The sequence below is a fragment of the Salmo salar genome, chromosome 01, assembly GCF_965601325.2.
Source record: "Salmo salar chromosome 01, fSalSal1, whole genome shotgun sequence".
NCBI lineage: Eukaryota > Metazoa > Chordata > Actinopteri > Salmoniformes > Salmonidae > Salmo > Salmo salar.
This window is the reverse complement of record NC_138291.1, coordinates 123,478,286-123,496,212: the sequence shown is the minus strand read 5'-3', so window position 1 is coordinate 123,496,212 and position 17,927 is coordinate 123,478,286. Positions and strand designations below refer to the sequence as shown.

Genomic DNA, 17,927 nt, shown 5'->3' with positions numbered 1-17,927 from the left:
GTCAAAAGTCATTGTATAATAATGGCCAATTATATTGTGAGGTCGATCACTTACGATTCCCGAGGCATGCTTGGGTTTGACACTGTAGGTAGCCTTCTCCTTGGCTTGTCGGAAGCACTCCTCTGCCTTCTTCAGTCTGTATCGCAGAAACACAACGTCACACAGCAGTCATATGATACACAGCAGTCACACTAAATGACTTAAATGACATGACACACTGCAGTCACATGACACACTGCAGTCAGCTACCATTTACATCTGGGTCATAGGTGAAAACCCACAATGCTCTCCTGATACCAGCTCCATCATCTAGCCAACCTTCCACCACCTTCATACAACATTTGGGGCACCATGGACAGTATATCCCAAAAAACAGTATAATCCCCCTTAAAAGCTCCTGCCGGCCTTCAGCCATGGCGGGCCGACACGCTGATCCTTCAGCCATGGCGGGCCGACACGCTGATCCTTCAGCCATGGCGGGCCGACACACAGGCCTTCAGCCATGGCGGGCCGACACACTGATCCTTCTACACAGGCCTATGTATTCAAGGTCATGAGCCGGGGGGCCCTGTGTGCTCCTGGATAATGATTGGTTGTAACAGGATCAGGGAAGGAACTCCATTCCCATCAGGAACAGGGGCTCCCCATTCCAGAGCTGGAGTGGTAAAGACAAAAGGCAGACAGACCATAATAGGAGTTCTATTAACCAGCCCTGTAATGACAAAATTCTGGTGAAAGGCATAGCATAGAAAAAAGGTTTTACCAGATATTGTTCATCCTGATCAGACCAGTTTTTTTTTTCTCCCATGGACAATATATATATTGGAGATAATATACAACAATTACTTGAAACAATTGAATATTATAAAACATCGAAGATACCAGCAGATTTTATTAAAGTACGCCTAGAATTTATATTTAAATGCGTGGATTACTTTAATTTATGTGATTCTCTTATACAGGAGAGAGGGGTGAGGGGGTTAAAGTTATGTACAGCAACCCCAGATGTAAAATAGTAAATAATGGTTACTTCTCATAAAGTATTGAGCATTTAAGAGGAGTAAAACAAGGCTGTCCGTTGTCTCCATATCTATTAATTAAGGCCAATGAAATACTAGAAATCTGGATCCCTGCATAGTCTCAAGATTCTGATTACTTTTCTGGACTAAAACCTAATTATAACAAGTGTACCATATTACGTATTGGATCGTTAAAATACAGTGTTTACCAATAAAATGGGTGGATGGTGAAGTAGACGTACTTGGTATTCACATTTCAAAAAATATAAAAATACTTAACTAATTTCAATAGAAAGTTACCCTTTTTTTTAAGATTCTGCAACCATGGAGAGGTAAGTACTTGTCTATTTAAGGAAAAATGACATTGATTAACTCTTTGATCCTATCACAGTTACTTACCAACTAATGGCTCTGCCTACTCAAGAAGACTTGTTTTTTAAATCATATGAGCAAAAAATATTTCACTTTATTTGAAACTAAACGTCCATGTTAATATAATGAATAGGAGTTTGGGGGGCTAAAATTATTAAATATTAAAAGCTTCACTCATACATAAGTTATACTTAAATGGTTCTCCAGTCGATTATTAAGAAAGGCTCCTCCTTTGTTCAAACATTGCCTTTATACAGATTACAACTTCTCATTTCCGACTAATTGAAAATAAAATGTTTAAAATACAGTATAGCCCTTAAACAAGCCATACAGGGTGGTCTATGGTGATAGGTGGGATGGGCTGAGAGGGTGGTCTATGGTGATAGGTGGGATGGGCTGAGAGGGTGGTCTATGGTGATAGATGGATGGGCTGAGCATGGCTGAGGGGTGGGATTAAAGAGCTGAGGTCTATGGGGATAGGTGGGATGGGCTGAGAGTGGCTGAGGGGTGGGATTAAAGAGCTGAGGTCTATGGTGATAGGTGGGATGGGCTGAGCGTGGCTGAGGGGTGGGATTAAAGAGCTGAGGTCTATGGTGATAGGTGGGATGGGCTGAGAGGCGGGATTAAAGAGCTGAGGTCTATGGTGATAGGTGGGATGGGCTGAGCATGGCTGAGGGGTGGGATTAAAGAGCTGAGGTCTATGGTGATAGGTGGGATGGGCTGAGAGTGGCTGAAGGGTGGGATTAAATCGTTTATGTTTGGAAATGTATTATTGTTATGTGACCGCTTTATATAAAAGTACCATATATGTCAAATGTATATGTAGCAGAAAAGCTGTAATTTTTTTAAAATAAAATAAAAAAAAAATAAGAGATTTGTCATCCAAAGAGGAGGGGGGTGGAAGGGTTAATAATGAAGGCCGTAGGGTTTCCACTGTGGAGGGCTGATGGACTCAACCTGGGCTAGTAATATTCTCACAATATTCAGTCAAACTGCCACAACCGGATATCATGAAACTGAACTACTCTTCCAGTGTGCAAGCAGCAGAGAAGGAACAGAGAGAGGCAGCAGTACGAGAGAGAGAGAGAGAGAGAGGCGGAAGTACGAGAGAGAGGCAGCAGTACGAGAGAGAGGCAGCAGTACGAGAGAGAGGCAGCAGTACGAGAGAGAGGCAGCAGTACGAGAGAGAGGCAGCAGTACGAGAGAGAGGCAGCAGTACGAGAGAGAGGCAGCAGTACGAGAGAGAGGCAGCAGTACGAGAGAGAGGCAGCAGTACGAGAGAGAGGCAGCAGTACGAGAGAGAGGCAGCAGTACGAGAGAGAGGCAGCAGTACGAGAGAGAGGAGAGAGAGCGAACGTCAAGAGAGAGGCAGCAGTACAAGAGAGAGGCAGCAGTACGAGAGAGAGGAGAGAGCGAGCGGCAGCAGTAAGAGAGAGAGGAGAAAGCGAGCGGCAGTAGTGAGAGAGGAGAGTGAGTGAGCGGCAGCAGTAAGAGAGAGGCAGCAGTACAAGAGAGAGCGCGAGCGGCAGCAGTAAGAGAGAGCTGCAGCAGTACGAGAGAGAGAGAGCGAGTGGCAGCAGTAAGAGAGAGAGGCAGCAGTAAGAGAGAGAGGAGAAAGCGAGCGGCAGTAGTGAGAGAGGAGAGTGAGTGAGCGGCAGCAGTAAGAGAGAGGCAGCAGTACAAGAGAGAGCGAGCGGCAGCAGTAAGAGAGAGCTGCAGCAGTACGAGAGAGAGAGGAGAGAGCGCGAGCGGCAGCAGTAAGAGAGAAGCAGCAGTACGAGAGAGAGAGGTGAGAGAGCGAGCGGCAGCAGTAAGAGAGAGTGAGAGAAAGAGTATCCTCTTCTTGACAGATTTTAAATTGTAGCCAGATGTTAAATCTCTGTGGTTGGAAGTTCTTAACTCTGACACCCTCTCTACCCAGCACCTGTCCACAAGCCCCGCGCTTCCCTTCATTAAGTACTGGAGGAGGGGGACTATCCTGCCACCAAAACTCTGACACCTTCTCCCACTAGAGGAGGGAGAGGAGAAGGGGAGAGAGAGGGGAGAAGGGGAGAGAGAGGGGGGCAGGGTAGAGGAGGGAGGCAGGGTAGAGGAGGGAGGCAGGGTAGAGGAGGGAGAGGAAAGGAGGAATGCTGTGCATTTCATGTCTAATTTCCTTGACCTCCAAACCATCAACAGAATCAGTGATTGTCTCCAGGACCATAAATGGACATGTGTTGTTGTAATGAGGCTCTTCTTGACACATTGCCTGCTTTATGAGGGCTGGCTGCCACACCAGAGGACAGCAGTGATTAGGGAAGGGAGCGTGTGTTTGGTGTTTACATATTCTGGGTGGTGAAAGATAACTGATCTGATATATCTAGAATATATTCCAAGAGGCAGAACAATGTATTAATATAAACCCTGAAAACAGAGTATGGAACATGGCTGAGTAAGTAGGGCAAATATTCATAAACCTGGGAGAAACCTTCCTAACCTGGACACGTCCCCTGGGAGAAACCTTCCTAACCTGGACACGTCCCCTGGGAGAAACCTTCCTAACCTGGACATGTCCCCTGGGAGAAACCTTCCTAACCTGGACACGTCCCCTGGGAGAAACCTTCCTAACCTGGACACGTCCCCTGGGAGAAACCTTCCTAACCTGGACACGTCCCCTGGGAGAAACCTTCCTAACCTGGACACGTCCCCTGGGAGAAACCTTCCTAACCTGGACACGTCCCCTGGGAGAAACCTTCCTAACCTGGACATGTCCCCTGGGAGAAACCTTCCTAACCTGGACATGTCCTTCTGTAGCTCAGGAGGTCTGAAGGCCAGGGGTTCTATGTATCAGCCATAGGGTTGCAAAACTACCAGTAGTTTACCAAAGTTACCACAATCTTCAGTAATTTTCGTAATTGACAGAAAATCTGTGACAATCTATCGCAACTTTCTTAATTTATATTTCAATAACAAACGTTTTCATAAAGATTTCCTTTTAAAATAATAATAATAATAATAATAAGTCCATATTGCCCATGAGTCTCTAGTAGATAGACCAATATGGTTCAAGAGAAAAGAGCCTGATTAATGAAAAGATGTAAATCAACATTTAGATTTCTTAATGAACTCAGCACCTCATCCTAACGATAACATGTCCCGATTGCCTACCAGTCTAACGCCAAAACAACCACAAATACGCACCGACAGTAGTCAAAGAAGAAGATATTTCATGTTGAAACCCTTTTTATTAAAACACCAATGTTTATTCACCAACCCGATGGTTTAGATTTAGGATAAATGTTGTACAGCTTTTGTAACATTCTTTTGTTGTTGAAAATCTTATTTTAATGATTTCATATATTGGACGTGTGATAAGGCCACACACACACAGAGGGCCAGAGAGACACTATTTTTTATTTTATTTAACCAGGTAGGCTAGTTGAGAACAAGTTCTCATTTACAACTGCGACCTGGCCAAGAATAAAGCAAAGCAGTTCGACACAAACAACAACAACAGAGTTACAGATAAACAAGCGTACAGTCAAGCGTACTACATGACCGGGACGATGGTGTTGATGTGTGACATAACTTTTAAAGCATTTCCATGGTGACAGACGTGATTGCTACAGGGACGACAGTCATTTAGGCAGGTTGCCTTGGAGTTCTTCGGAACAAGGAAAATGGTGGGAAAATGGCAGGGAAAATTGACAGACTAGAACAAGGAGATGTTGAAAAATGTCAACGAAGACACTTTCTAGCTGGTCTGCACATGCTCTGGAAAAACGACCCCTGGTATTCCGTCTGGCCCAGCGGCCTTACGAGTCTTACACACACAGTCGGCCACGGAGAGAGAAAAATCACACAGTCGGCCACGATGAGTCAATGTGAGTCGGTGAATGCAGTACAGGGATCAGAAGTGTTACCTATTATAATGCAGTACTGGGGTCAGAAGTGTTACCTATTTTAACCTGTTGGGGCTAGGGGGCAGTATTTTCACGGCTGGATAAAAAAACGTACCCGATTTAATCTGGTTACTAATCCTACCCAGTAACTAGAATATGCATATACTTACTATATATGGATAGAAAACACCCTAAAGTTTCTAAAACTGTTTGAATGGTGTCTGTGAGTATAACAGAACTCATTTGGCAGGCAAAACCCTGAGACATTTTCTGACAGGAAGTGGATACCTGATGTGTTGAATTACCTTTAAGCCTATGTCATTGAAACACACAGGGGCTGATTAATGTTTTGGCACTTCCTATTGCTTCCACTAGATGTCACCAGCCTTTACAAAGTGTTTTGAGTCTTCTACTATGAGATCTGACCGAACAAGAGCCTTGGAACGGTGATGGCCGATTAGACTCTGGCACGCGAGGTCATGTTGGGTACCCTCGTTCCAATACGTTTTAAAAGAGAATGCATTCGTCCACCTTGAATATTATTCATGTTCTGGTTAACCTGTTTAGGATAGGGGGCAGTATTGACACGGCTGGATAAAAAACATACCCGATTTAATCTGGTTACCACTCCTACCCAGTAACTAGAATATGCATATACTTATTACATATGGATAGAACACCCTAAATTTTCTAAAACTGTTTGAATGGTGTCTGTGAGTATAACAGAACTCAAATGGCAGGTCAAAACCTGAGAGATTCCTTTACAGGAAGTGGCCTGTCTGACCATTTCTGGAACTTCATTTCCATCTCTATCATTTACTAAGGATCTCTGCTCTAACGTGACACTTCCCACGTCGTCCATAGGCGCTCAGAGCCCGGGAATAAACAGAATGTCGTCATTCCAGCCCCAGGCTGAAACACATTATCGCCTTTCTCAAGTGGCCGATCAAGGGACACTGGGCTCATGCTCGTGACCCGACCGCCCCCGCCTTTGGGATTTTTTCCTCTGTTTGCCGAAAAGGAGATTCCCTGTCGGAATATTATCGCTTTTCTACGAGAAAAATGTCATAAAAATTGATTTTAAACAGCGGTTGACATGCTTCGAAGTACGGTAATGGAATATTTAGAATTTTATTGTCACGAATTGCGCCATGCGCAACTTCTTTACTATTTCGGATAGTGTCTGGAACGCACGAACAAAACGCCGCTATTCGGATATAACGATGGATTATTTTGGACCAAACCAACATTTGTTATTGAAGTAGCAGTCCTGGGTGTGCATTCTGACGAAGACAACAAAAGGTAATCAAACTTTTATAATAGTAAATATGATTATGGTGAGTGCTAAACTTGCCGGGTGTCTAAATAGCGAGCCCGTGATGCCTGGGCTATGTACTTAGAATATTGCAAAATGTGCTTTCACCAAAAAGCTATTTTAAAATCGGACATATCGAGTGCATAGAGGAGGTCTGTATCTATAATTCTTTAAATAATTGTTATGCTTTTTGTGAACGTTTATCGTGAGTAATTTAGTAAAATGTTAGCGAATTCCCCGGAAGTTTGCGGGGGGTATGCTAGTTCTGAACGTCACATGCTAATGTAAAAAGCTGGTTTTTGATATAAATATGAACTTGATTGAACAAAACATGCATGTATTGTATAACATAATGTCCTAGGGTTGTCATCTGATGAAGATCATCAAAGGTGAGTGCTGCATTTAGCTGTCTTCTGGGTTTTGGTGACATTATATGCTGGCTTGAAAAATGGGTGTCTGATTATTTCTGGCTTGGTACTCTGCTGACATAATCTAATGTTTTGCTTTCGTTGTAAAGCCTTTTTGAAATCGGACAGTGTGGTTAGATTAACGAGAGTCTTGTCTTTAAATAGCTGTAAAATAGTCATATGTTTGAGAAATTGAAGTAATAGGATTTTTAACGTTTTGAAAATCGCGCCACAGGCTGCCAGTGGCTGTTACGTAGGTGGGACGAATTCGTCCCGCCTAGCCCAGAGAGGTTAAAAAAGGCACTAATGATTTATGCTATACAATGTTTGACATGTTTGAACGAACGTAAATATATTTTTTCCCCTCGTTCATGAAGTGAAGTCCGGCGGGCTTAGATCATGTGCTAACAACACGGAGCTTTTTGGACATAAATTATGAGCTTTTTTGAACAAAACTACATTCGTTATGGACCTGGGATTCCTGGAAGTGACATCTGATGAAGAGAATCAAAGGTAATGGATTATTTACATAGTATTTTCGATTTTAGATCTCTCCAACATGGCCGTTTGTCTGTATCGCAAAGCGTATTTTTCTGGGTGCAGTGCTCAGATTATTGCAAAGTGTGATTTCCCAGTAAGGTTATTTTTAAATCTGGCAAGTCGATTGCGTTCAAGAGATGTAAATCTATAATTCTTTAAATGACAATATAATATTTTACCAATGTTTTCTAATTTTAATTATTTAATTTGTGGTGCTGACTTGACTGCCGGTTATTGAAGGGAAACGATTTCCTGAACATCAACGCCATAGTAAAACGCTGTTTTTGGATATAAATATGAACTTGATAGAACTAAAAATGCATGCATTGTCTAACATAATGTCCTAGGAGTGTCATCTGATGGAGATTGTCAAAGGTTAGTGCATCATTTTAGCTGGTTTTATGGTTTTGGTGACTGCTGTCTTTGAATTGACAAAACACTACACAAAGCTATTGTCAATGTACTCTCCTAACATAATCTAACTTTATGCTTTCGCCGTAAAACCTTTTTGAAATCGGACAACGTGGTTAGATTAAGGAGATGTTTATCTTTCAAAGGGTGTAAGATAGTTGTATGTTTGAAAAATGTGAATTTTGACATTTATTTGGTTTCAAATTTGCCGCTCTTGAAATGCACCTGCTGTTGATAGGGTGCACCACGGGTGGCACGCTAGCGTCCCACATAGCCCCAAGAGGTTTGCAGTATTGGGGTCAGAAGTGTTACCTATTATAATGCAGTACTGGGGTCAGAAGTGTTACCTATTAGAATGCAGTACTGGGGTCAGAAGTATTACCTATTATAATGCAGTACTGGGGTCAGAAGTGTTACCTATTAGAATGCAGTATTGGGGTCAGAAGTGTTACCTATTAGAATGCTGTATTGGGGTCAGAAGTGTTACCTATTATAATGCAGTACAGGGGTCAGAAGTGTTACCTATTAGAATGCAGTATTGGGGTCAGAAGTGTTACCTATTAGAATGCAGTATTGGGGTCAGAAGTTCCCTCTGCAATTATGGGAAAACAAACAGTTAATTTGCCTGAACAAACCAACCCAATGGGAACAAGATGATGATGTGAGTGACTCCTGATGTTTTCTTTTCAAACTGCTTCCCGCCTCTCCAGGTTAATGCCCTGAAACCATGAGCCCAACATCTGTACGTCTCTCACAGGGCACCGCGGTGTCACACACACACACACACACACACCTCTTGTACTGCTGAGCAGCGCAAGGGACGTACTCTAGGCATTCAGGGTAACCTGAAACTAGACATTATCGTACCAAATCCAGACAGACAGACAGAGAAACGATACATTATCGTGCCAGACCCAGACAGAAACGATACATTATCGTGCCAGACCCAGATAGAGAGAAGCTAGATGTGTGTGTATGTGTGTGATCTCTTGTCCTTTAGTGGTTGGTGGTTTGTAATGTATAATGTAACAAATAGTACCCTGGGGTCTGGGCCTCATTTCTACTTTGTTGACTCTGTATTATCAGGAAACCTCATCGAACCACTGGAAGCTAACCGGACCAGTCTAGGCTCTGTCCCAAACGGCACCCTACTCCCGAAAGGACACCTGGTCAAAGGTTGCGCACTATATAGGGAATAGGGTGCCATTTGGGACACAGCCTTTAGTATTTTTAATATTGGGGTTGAATACAGAGATGTGGTTCAGTGGACAGGTTTGCCTGCTTTTTGAATGGATTTTAAATGAGAGATATTATCTGATATTAAACATAAGGGGCACGTTATGGGAGATCACGGTTCAACCAGGGGTGTAACAACAGTGATGGAATACCAATGGAACAGAATAGGACACACACACACACCAAGACCACTGAAAAACAAATTCACAAAGATGTGTAGGTTATAGATCTGTCATTCTCGTTGAAAACAAGTCTTAAGAAGCGGTAGATCTGCTCTATGTGCACTATTTCTATGCTTCCATTAAGTTTCATTTTCGCGTCAGACTTTCGCGTTTTTAAAACACCAGCTTCAAACAGCTGAAAGTACAATATTTTTGTTAGGAAAAATATATTTAATTCACGGCGGTTTAGATGGTAGGATGATTCTCTACACTGAAGACCGAGCAGAGTCAAGCTGGTAGAAAGGCCAGCAGTGATGACAGAGTAGAAATCAACCTCTTAGAAGATAAATACACTTCAAGTGCAAACAGTATAAAGCCCCTATAAAGCCCTGGGGAAAACACATTTATCTGTAACATTTCTTCTTTTAAAAACAGAGAAGAAAATCATGTATCCAACAAGTTAATCCTGATGCCTTTCTGATTCCTGGAAAGTAACCAAAACGGTCTCAATGAGTTTCAGTGAGACGAAGCACCAGTCTTCAATACCATCTACTGCATCTGGCCTATGCTGTTCGGCCATCACTCATTCATATGTTTTTATGTACATATTCTTATTCATTCCTTTACACTTGTGTGTATATTCGGTAGTTGTTGTGAAATGGTTAGATTATTTGTTAGATATTACTGCACAGTGAGAACTAGAAACACAAGCATTTCGCTACACTCGCATTAACCTCTGCTAACCAGGTGTATATGACCAATAAAATATGATTTTGATTTGAATTCTTACACAGTAACCTGTACATAATAAACTCATGATCGAATTTTAAAAACATCTGGGTGTTGAAAAAAATATACAAGACTGGTTGGTACCTTTCCTGTAGGATCATTTTGTTCTCCTTCTTCCACAGGTCTTTAAAGTCGGAGGAGAAGTCGTGCCACACAGAGAAGAAGGTGTTTGGGGAAACCTCCTTCTCTCCCATCTTAGTCTTCACCTGGTAGAACACTGTTAGCTCCAAGAATCTACAACAAAACACCATTATGGAATAACCAATGCAGACGGACGGTATAGAAACACATACATAGAACTTGTTTAAGGATGTGGAAATAAATACTTTACGCCATTTCATATTTCAAATGAGGTATTCATTAAAAAAGGGGTTTCCCAAAACATAGAGCTTTACTACCTTAAAACTCAACTTTATTCCAAACTGTCAGACTACGCTGCTACATTGGACGGCGACACTGTCCCTCATAACTACGTTGGACGGCGACACTGTCCCTCATAACTACGTTGGACGACGACACTGTCCCTCATAACTACGTTGGACGACGACACTGTCCCTCATAACTACGTTGGACGACGACACTGTCCCTCATAACTACGTTGGACGACGACACTGTCCCTCATAACTACGTTGGACGACGACACTGTCCCTCATAACTACGTTGGACAACAACACTGTCCATCATAACTACGTTGGACAACAACACTGTCCATCATAACTACGTTGGACAACAACACTGTCCATCATAACTACGTTGGACAACAACACTGTCCATCGTAACTACGTTGGACAACAACACTGTCCATCGTAACTACGTTGGACAACAACACTGTCCACCATAACTATATTAGACAACATAACTATGCTGCTCTTTTTGACAACACTAATTGCTTAAACACAGAAGAAAAAACAGACCAAAAAAAAATTAATTGCTACCCACTGGGCATAGATGTCAATTCAACGTCTATTCCACGTTGGTCACACGTCATTTCAATGATTCAACAACGTTGATTCAACCATTGCCCAGTGGGTATAGAATGTGTGAATATCTGTTAAAGTGGCAGGTCCAGGTGTTATGACTGCATTGAAACGGTTCCTTACAACTTGTGAGTGTCGCTGAGCTGCATCTCCTGGACCTCCAGGTCAGATTTAGCTGCAAGAGAGAAAACATGAAAGACAACAGTGGTTATTATAAGTAGGAATTCTCATCTCTCAGTCAGGGTTGTAGTTGGGTAGTTAGTTGGGTAGTAAGTTGGCAGGTCTCAGAACAGCCTGGTCTCTCAGTGAGGGTAGTTAGTTGGGTAGTTTGTTGGGTAGTTTGTTGACAGGTCTCAGAACAGCCTGGTCTCTCAGTGAGGGTAGTTTGTTGGGTTGTAGTTGGGTAGTTTGTTGGGTAGTTTGTTGACAGGTCTCAGAACAGCCTGGTCTCTCAGTCAGGGTAGTAGCTGGGTTGTAGCTGGCAGAGAATGCCAAGAGTGAGCAAAGCTGTCAAGGCAAAGGGTGGCTACTTTGAAGAATCTAAAAATATATTTTGATTTGTTAAACACTTTGTTGGTTACGACATGATTCCATATGTGTTATTTCATAGTTGTTCACTATTATTCTACAATGTAGAAAACCGTAAAAATAAACTAAAATCCTTGAATGACTTGGTGTGTTTATACTGTTGACTGGTGCTGTACAGTAAACAATATGACCTCTGTGGTCCCTCACTAAACCATCCGATTGGTCTACAGGTGGAACCTATTGCTTTACACAGAGACCAAGTTCAAATGGACCCCTATTAGTGCACTATATTAGATGAGAGTCCTGGATAGAAGTAGTGCACTATATTAGATGAGAGTCCTGGATAGAAGTAGTGTACTATATTAGATGAGTCCTATGGACCCTGGATAGAAGTAGTACACTAAGGAACAGGATGAATTCTGCGATGCCTCCTAACCGTTCAGCAGAGCAACAGTTTTAGACCCGTTGTTACTACTTTGTAACGGGCGTGTAACTAAAAGGTGTAATTAAAGCCGGTTCATTAAATCATAATACGATGACGTTAGACAGGAACAACATCTCTTACAGCAACATGAGTTCCTCCAGTTCTTAACGGCAGGATGTGATGTCATTCTAATTAGCGTGTATTCTTTGGAAGTGCTATTGCCTGCCAGGTATTACACTAAATGTCCAGCTCCAATGGAAAACCCTTTAAAAATCATAAACAACGTGTTCCGGAATCTTTTTGTGACGGTTGAGAATTGACTTCTATCCCTGTGGTTGGTTGCATGGTCAGATAACCCGTTAACACAGTCTGGTTTAACCTCATATTACAAACAACCACCACATGCAAACAAGCTTCTAAGACAATTCTATCTGGACACGAGTCGGTCTCTTCTTGTCACGGCTTCAGACAGACAACCTTCACCTCCCAGTCAGAGAGACCTGCACCGAGACAACCTTTACCTCCCAGTCAGAGAGACCTGCACCGAGACAACCTTTACCTCCCAGTCAGGGAGACCTGCCCCGAGACAACCTGTACCTCCGTCAGGGAGACCTGCCCCGAGACAACCTGTACCTCCCAGTCAGGGAGACCTGCCCCAAGACAACCTTTACCTCCCAGTCAGGGAGACCTGCCCCAAGACAACCTTTACCTCCCAGTCAGGGAGACCTGCACTGAGAGAAAACAACCATTTAGATTGCCATTTCAATGTAAAGTGTGTGGGTGCTGTCATACATCATAGCCTACAACCCGCTTGGAACTTCCTGAATAACTGTACGTTAGAGTGCAGTCAGCTACGCGACCGGTGGCTCTGGTAGGGCCCACCTTCAGGGGAGCAAGTAAGGGCCCTCCTTCAGGGGAGCAAGTTAGGGGCCTCCTTCAGGGGAGCAAGTTAGGGGCCTCCTTCAGGGGAGCAAGTTAGGGGCCTCCTTCAGGGGAGCAAGTTAGGGGCCTCCTTCAGGGGAGCAAGTTAGGGGCCTCCTTTAGGGGAGCAAGTTAGGGGCCTCCTTCAGGGGAGCAAGTTAGGGGCCTCCTTCAGGGGAGCAAGTTAGGGGCCTCCTTCAGGGGAGCAAGTTAGGGGCCTCCTTCAGGGGAGCAAGTTAGGGGCCTCCTTCAGGGGAGCAAGTTAGGGGCCTCCTTCAGGGGAGCAAGTTAGGGCCTCCTTCAGGGGAGCAAGTTAGGGCCTCCTTCAGGGGAGCAAGTTAGGGCCTCCTTCAGGGGATGAAGTAGGGCCTCCTTCAGGGGATGAAGTAGGGCCTCCTTCAGGGGCATCAGGGGTTGCAGTGGGGTATCAGGGGTCAGTGCCCTGGGTGCTCTCTGACAAATTGATCCCAGTTGTGGGTAAAAAAAAGAGAAATTCCACCGTGAAGCTGAAGGGACTGGAGAGTGACCCAGCAGCCTGCAGCAGTGTGGTTCTCGGCGTGGGAGGTGGAAGGAGGGGAGGTGGTGGCAGAAACCCTGACATCTCAGACCTCCAGGCAGACAGACAGCTCAGGGATTAAACCTTGACACCCCAGACCCTGAGGTCCTCATGGGTCACAGGCAAAGATGAACGGCCATGGAAGGTTACCAAAATCTCTCCAGGTGGACGGAACGTCAACGGTCACGAGGCATTATCCACTGTGTTAAAGGAAAACGCTATCCAAAAAAAACCTCTTTGGGTATTTGTTTCATTAGTCCATTGTTGACATAAGCAAAACATTTTGGGACTGTCAGCCAGCACCCAAGTTTTCAAAATATGTAACTTTCCAAATACAGAAACCATCCTTGTATAACCTATTTTGATTCATATGATGCAAAACACGGCATCAAATTATGCAAAAAAATGCATCATACGGGGATGATTTCTGTATTTTGAAAGTTAGGTATTTTGAAAACTTGGGTGCTGACAAGCATTTACATTTTAAGTCATTTAGCAGACACTCTTATCCAGAGCGACTTACAAAACATTTTGGGACTATGTCAACAATGGACTAATGAAACAAAAACCAGAATATTTTTTGTTGGGGTGGAGTTTTCCACCTTTAAGTGTCGCTGGGTTCTTACTGGTCTGGGCTAAATCACAACCAGTTAACCCAGACCCTAACCAGACCCATGACAGCTCTGAGCCCGGAATAGTCTGCCACGACAATCAAGCAGGATGCCCTGAGTCACTTTGATTTATAATGCCTCTCAATAGGTGAAATTACTGCTCAATGAAATTGCTGCTCAGTGATTTTGCTTTCAACTGGGGTCGACATCATTTCCTTAAGAAAACAGGGTGGTTGGGTAATGAATGTGAGAAATTTGGAATTAGCACATTTCAGGGGAAGATCATCAAGAAGTGAATAATGTGAAGTCCACTGGGTGAGATTAAACCACCAGTACAGATCAGTATCTCCACTGAACCCCAAAAAATACCAATAGAAATCAGTATCTCCACTGAACCCCCCCAAAAATACCAATAGAAATCAGTATCTCCACTGAACCCCCCCAAAAATACCGATAGAAATCCAATGTTTCTCCACCATAAGCTGCAGTATGTCCAAGTGACCTCACAACAGCAGAACGCGTGTAACTCGCCCGCCCGGTACGTCCACGTCCAACTTCCTCATCAGCGGGATCATCTGAGGGGGGTTGGGGGGGCCCCTGGCTCCCCAGCGGGTTGGGGCCTGGCTCCCCAGTGGGTGGGCCTATGCCCTCCCAGGCCCAGCCCATGGCTGCACCCCTGCCCAGTTATGTGAAATCCAGAGATTAATTTACATTTACTGATTTCTTTATATGAACTGTAACTCAGTAAAATCATTACACAATGAAAGTCTCTCTCTGCCCCAAAACAGCCAGCCCCCAAAACAGCTGATTGTTGAGTTGCAGCGGTCAGTGAAAAGCAGTCAAACACGCCTACCACAATATTTCAAAATACAAAATCGTAGGAAAAACATTGTTTAGGAAGCAAATGGCTTAAAACAGACTGGATTTTTGTTGTTATGTCTCTCACTGTTCAAACAAACCTACCATTAAAATTATAGACTGATCATTTCTTTGTCAGTGGGCAAACGTACAAAATCAGCAGGGGATCAAATACTTTTTTCCCCCGCTGTATGTGTGTCCATAGTAGTGTGTGTGTGTGTGTGGGTGCGTATGTGTGTCTATAGTAGTGTGTGTGTCCATAGTAGCGTGTGTGTGTGTGTGTATGTATGCATGTGTGTCCAAAGTAGCGTGTGTGTGTGGGGGTGTGTATGTGTGTCTATAGTCGTAGTGTGTGTGTGTGTGTCCGTTCATAGTAGTGTGTGTGTGTGTGTGTGCCCGTTCATATTAGTGTGTGTGTGTGTGTGCCCGTTCATAGTAGTGTGTGTGTGTGTGTGTGCCCGTTCATAGTAGTGTGTGTGTGTGTGTGTGTGTGTGTGTGTGTGTGTGTGTGTGTGCCCGTTCATAGTAGTGTGTGTGTGTGTGTGTGTGTGTGTGTGCCCGTTCATAGTAGTGTGTGTGTGTGTGCCCGTTCATAGTAGTGTGTGTGTGTGTGTGTGTGTGTGTGTGTGTGTGTGTGTGTGTGTCCCCGTTCATAGTAGTGTGTGTGTGTGTGTGTGTCCGTTCATAGTAGTGTGTGTGTGTGTGTGTGTCCGTTCATAGTAGTGTGTGTGTGTGTCCGTTCATAGTAGTGTGTGTGTGTGTCCGTTCATAGTAGTGTGTGTGTGTGTCCGTTCATAGTAGTGTGTGTGTGTGTCCGTTCATAGTAGTCTGTGTGTGTGTCCGTTCATAGTAGTGTGTGTGTGTGTGTGTGTGTGTGTGTGTGTGTGTGTGTGTGTCCCCGTTCATAGTAGTGTGTGTGTGTGTGTGTCCGTTCATAGTAGTGTGTGTGTGTGTCCGTTCATAGTAGTGTGTGTGTGTGTCCGTTCATAGTAGTGTGTGTGTGTGTCCGTTCATAGTAGTGTGTGTGTGTGTCCGTTCATAGTAGTGTGTGTGTGTGTGTGTCCGTTCATAGTAGTGTGTGTGTGTGTGTGTCCGTTCATAGTAGTGTGTGTGTGTGTGTGTGTCCGTTCATAGTAGTGTGTGTGTGTGTGTCCGTTCATAGTAGTGTGTGTGTGTGTGTCCGTTCATAGTAGTGTGTGTGTGTGTCCGTTCATAGTAGTGTGTGTGTGTGTGTGTGTGTGTGTGTGTGTGTGTCTATAGTAGTGTTTGTGTCCGTCCATAGTAGTGTGTGTGTGTGTGTGTGTGTCTCTGTAGTAGTGTGTGTGTGTCTATAGTAGTGTGTTCTCTCCTACCTTGGCTGAGGAATTCCTCCATCTTGTTTTTGAAGGGCTGCAGGTGATCCTCAGATGACACTTTACACACCTTCTCCACCTCTGTGTTGCATGCTGGAATGACAAGATAACTCTAAACTGTTTACAAAATGGCTGATGGCCACAGAATGGCAATACAAATGGCTGATTTCAAGAGGGGGAAAAAAAAAAAAATAATCACAATTGACATGTTTTTTAATTAACCTTTATTTAACCAGGCAAGCCAGTTATTTTAACCTAGCTATAGTTTCACATGAACCCAGACCCCTTCTCCAAAATCCCCGAAATGGGCCCTCTACTTAGAGAGAAACTAACCTTTCTGGGTCAACTATTACCCAGACCCCTTCTCTAACATCCCTGAAATGGGCCCTCTACTTAGAGCGGAACTAACCTTTCTGGGTCAACTATTACCCAGACCCCGTTCTCTAACATCCCTGAAATGGGCCCTCTACTTAGAGCGGAACTAACCTTTCTGGGTCAACTATTATTCATTGATAAATGTGACTCAGCACAGACAAGAGCTGCCCTGTGACACGAGCCTACCAGACGAGCTAAATAACTTACTTCTATGCTCACTTCGAGGCAAGTAACACTGAAACATGCATGAGAGCACCAGCTGTTCCAGACGACTGTGTGATCATGCTCTCTGCAGCCAATGTGAGTAAGACCTTTAAACAGGGCCAGACGGATTACCAGGACGTGTACTGCGAGCATGCGCTGACCAACTGGCAAGTGTCTTCACTGACGTTTTCAACCGGTCTCTGTCCGAGTCTGTAGTACCAACATGTTTCAAGCAGACCACCATAGTCCCTGTGCCCAGGAACACTAAGGTAACCTGCCTAAATGACTACCGCCCCGTAACACTCAAGTCTGTAGCCATGAAGTGCTTTGAAAGGCTGGTCATGGCTCACATCACACCATTATCCCAAAAACCCTAGACCCACTCCAATTTGCAGATGGCCCCAACAGATCCACAGAAGATGCAATCTCTATTGGACTCCCCACTGCCCTTTCCCACCTGGACAAAAGGAACACCCATGTGAGAATGCTATTCATTGACTACAGCTCAGCATTCAACACCATAGTGCCCTCAAAGCTCATCGCTAAGGACCATGGGACTAAACCTCTCCCTCTGCAACTGGATTCTGGACTTCCTGACGGGCTGCCCCCAGTTGGTAAGGGTAGGTAACAACACATCCTCAACGCTGATCCTCATGGGTCTGGGTCCGCAGATCCTCAAAAGGTTCTACAGCTGCACCATCGAGAGCATCCTGACAGGTTGCATCACTGCCTGGTTGGCAACTGCTCAGCCTCCGACCGCAAGGCACTACAGAGGGTAGTGCGAACGGCCCAGTACATCACCTAGGCCAAGCTTCCTGCCATCCAGGACCTCCATACCAGGCGGTGTCAGAGCCCTACAAATTGTCAAAGACTCCAGCCACCCCAGTCATAGACTGTTCTCTCTGCTACCGCACGGCAGGCAGTACCGGAGCACCAAGTCTGGGTCCAAGAGGCTTCTAAAGAGCTTCTACCCCCAAGACATAAGACTCC

The 17,927-nt window shown here is 44.3% G+C and overlaps 1 protein-coding gene across 1 annotated transcript in view; it reads right to left on the bottom strand.

Annotated features, from left to right (window-relative positions):
- Positions 1-17,927, bottom strand: part of LOC106594565 (formin-2) — a 137,514-nt gene that overhangs the window by 2,836 nt on the left and 116,751 nt on the right. Inside the window, exons 15-18 of the mRNA XM_082978787.1 lie at positions 16,359-16,451; positions 11,232-11,283; positions 10,216-10,365; positions 55-136 (exon numbers count right to left, since the gene is read on the bottom strand). Of these exons, the coding sequence (XP_082834913.1) occupies positions 55-136; positions 10,216-10,365; positions 11,232-11,283; positions 16,359-16,451 (377 nt within the window). The remainder of the gene's footprint in view (positions 1-54; positions 137-10,215; positions 10,366-11,231; positions 11,284-16,358; positions 16,452-17,927) is intronic.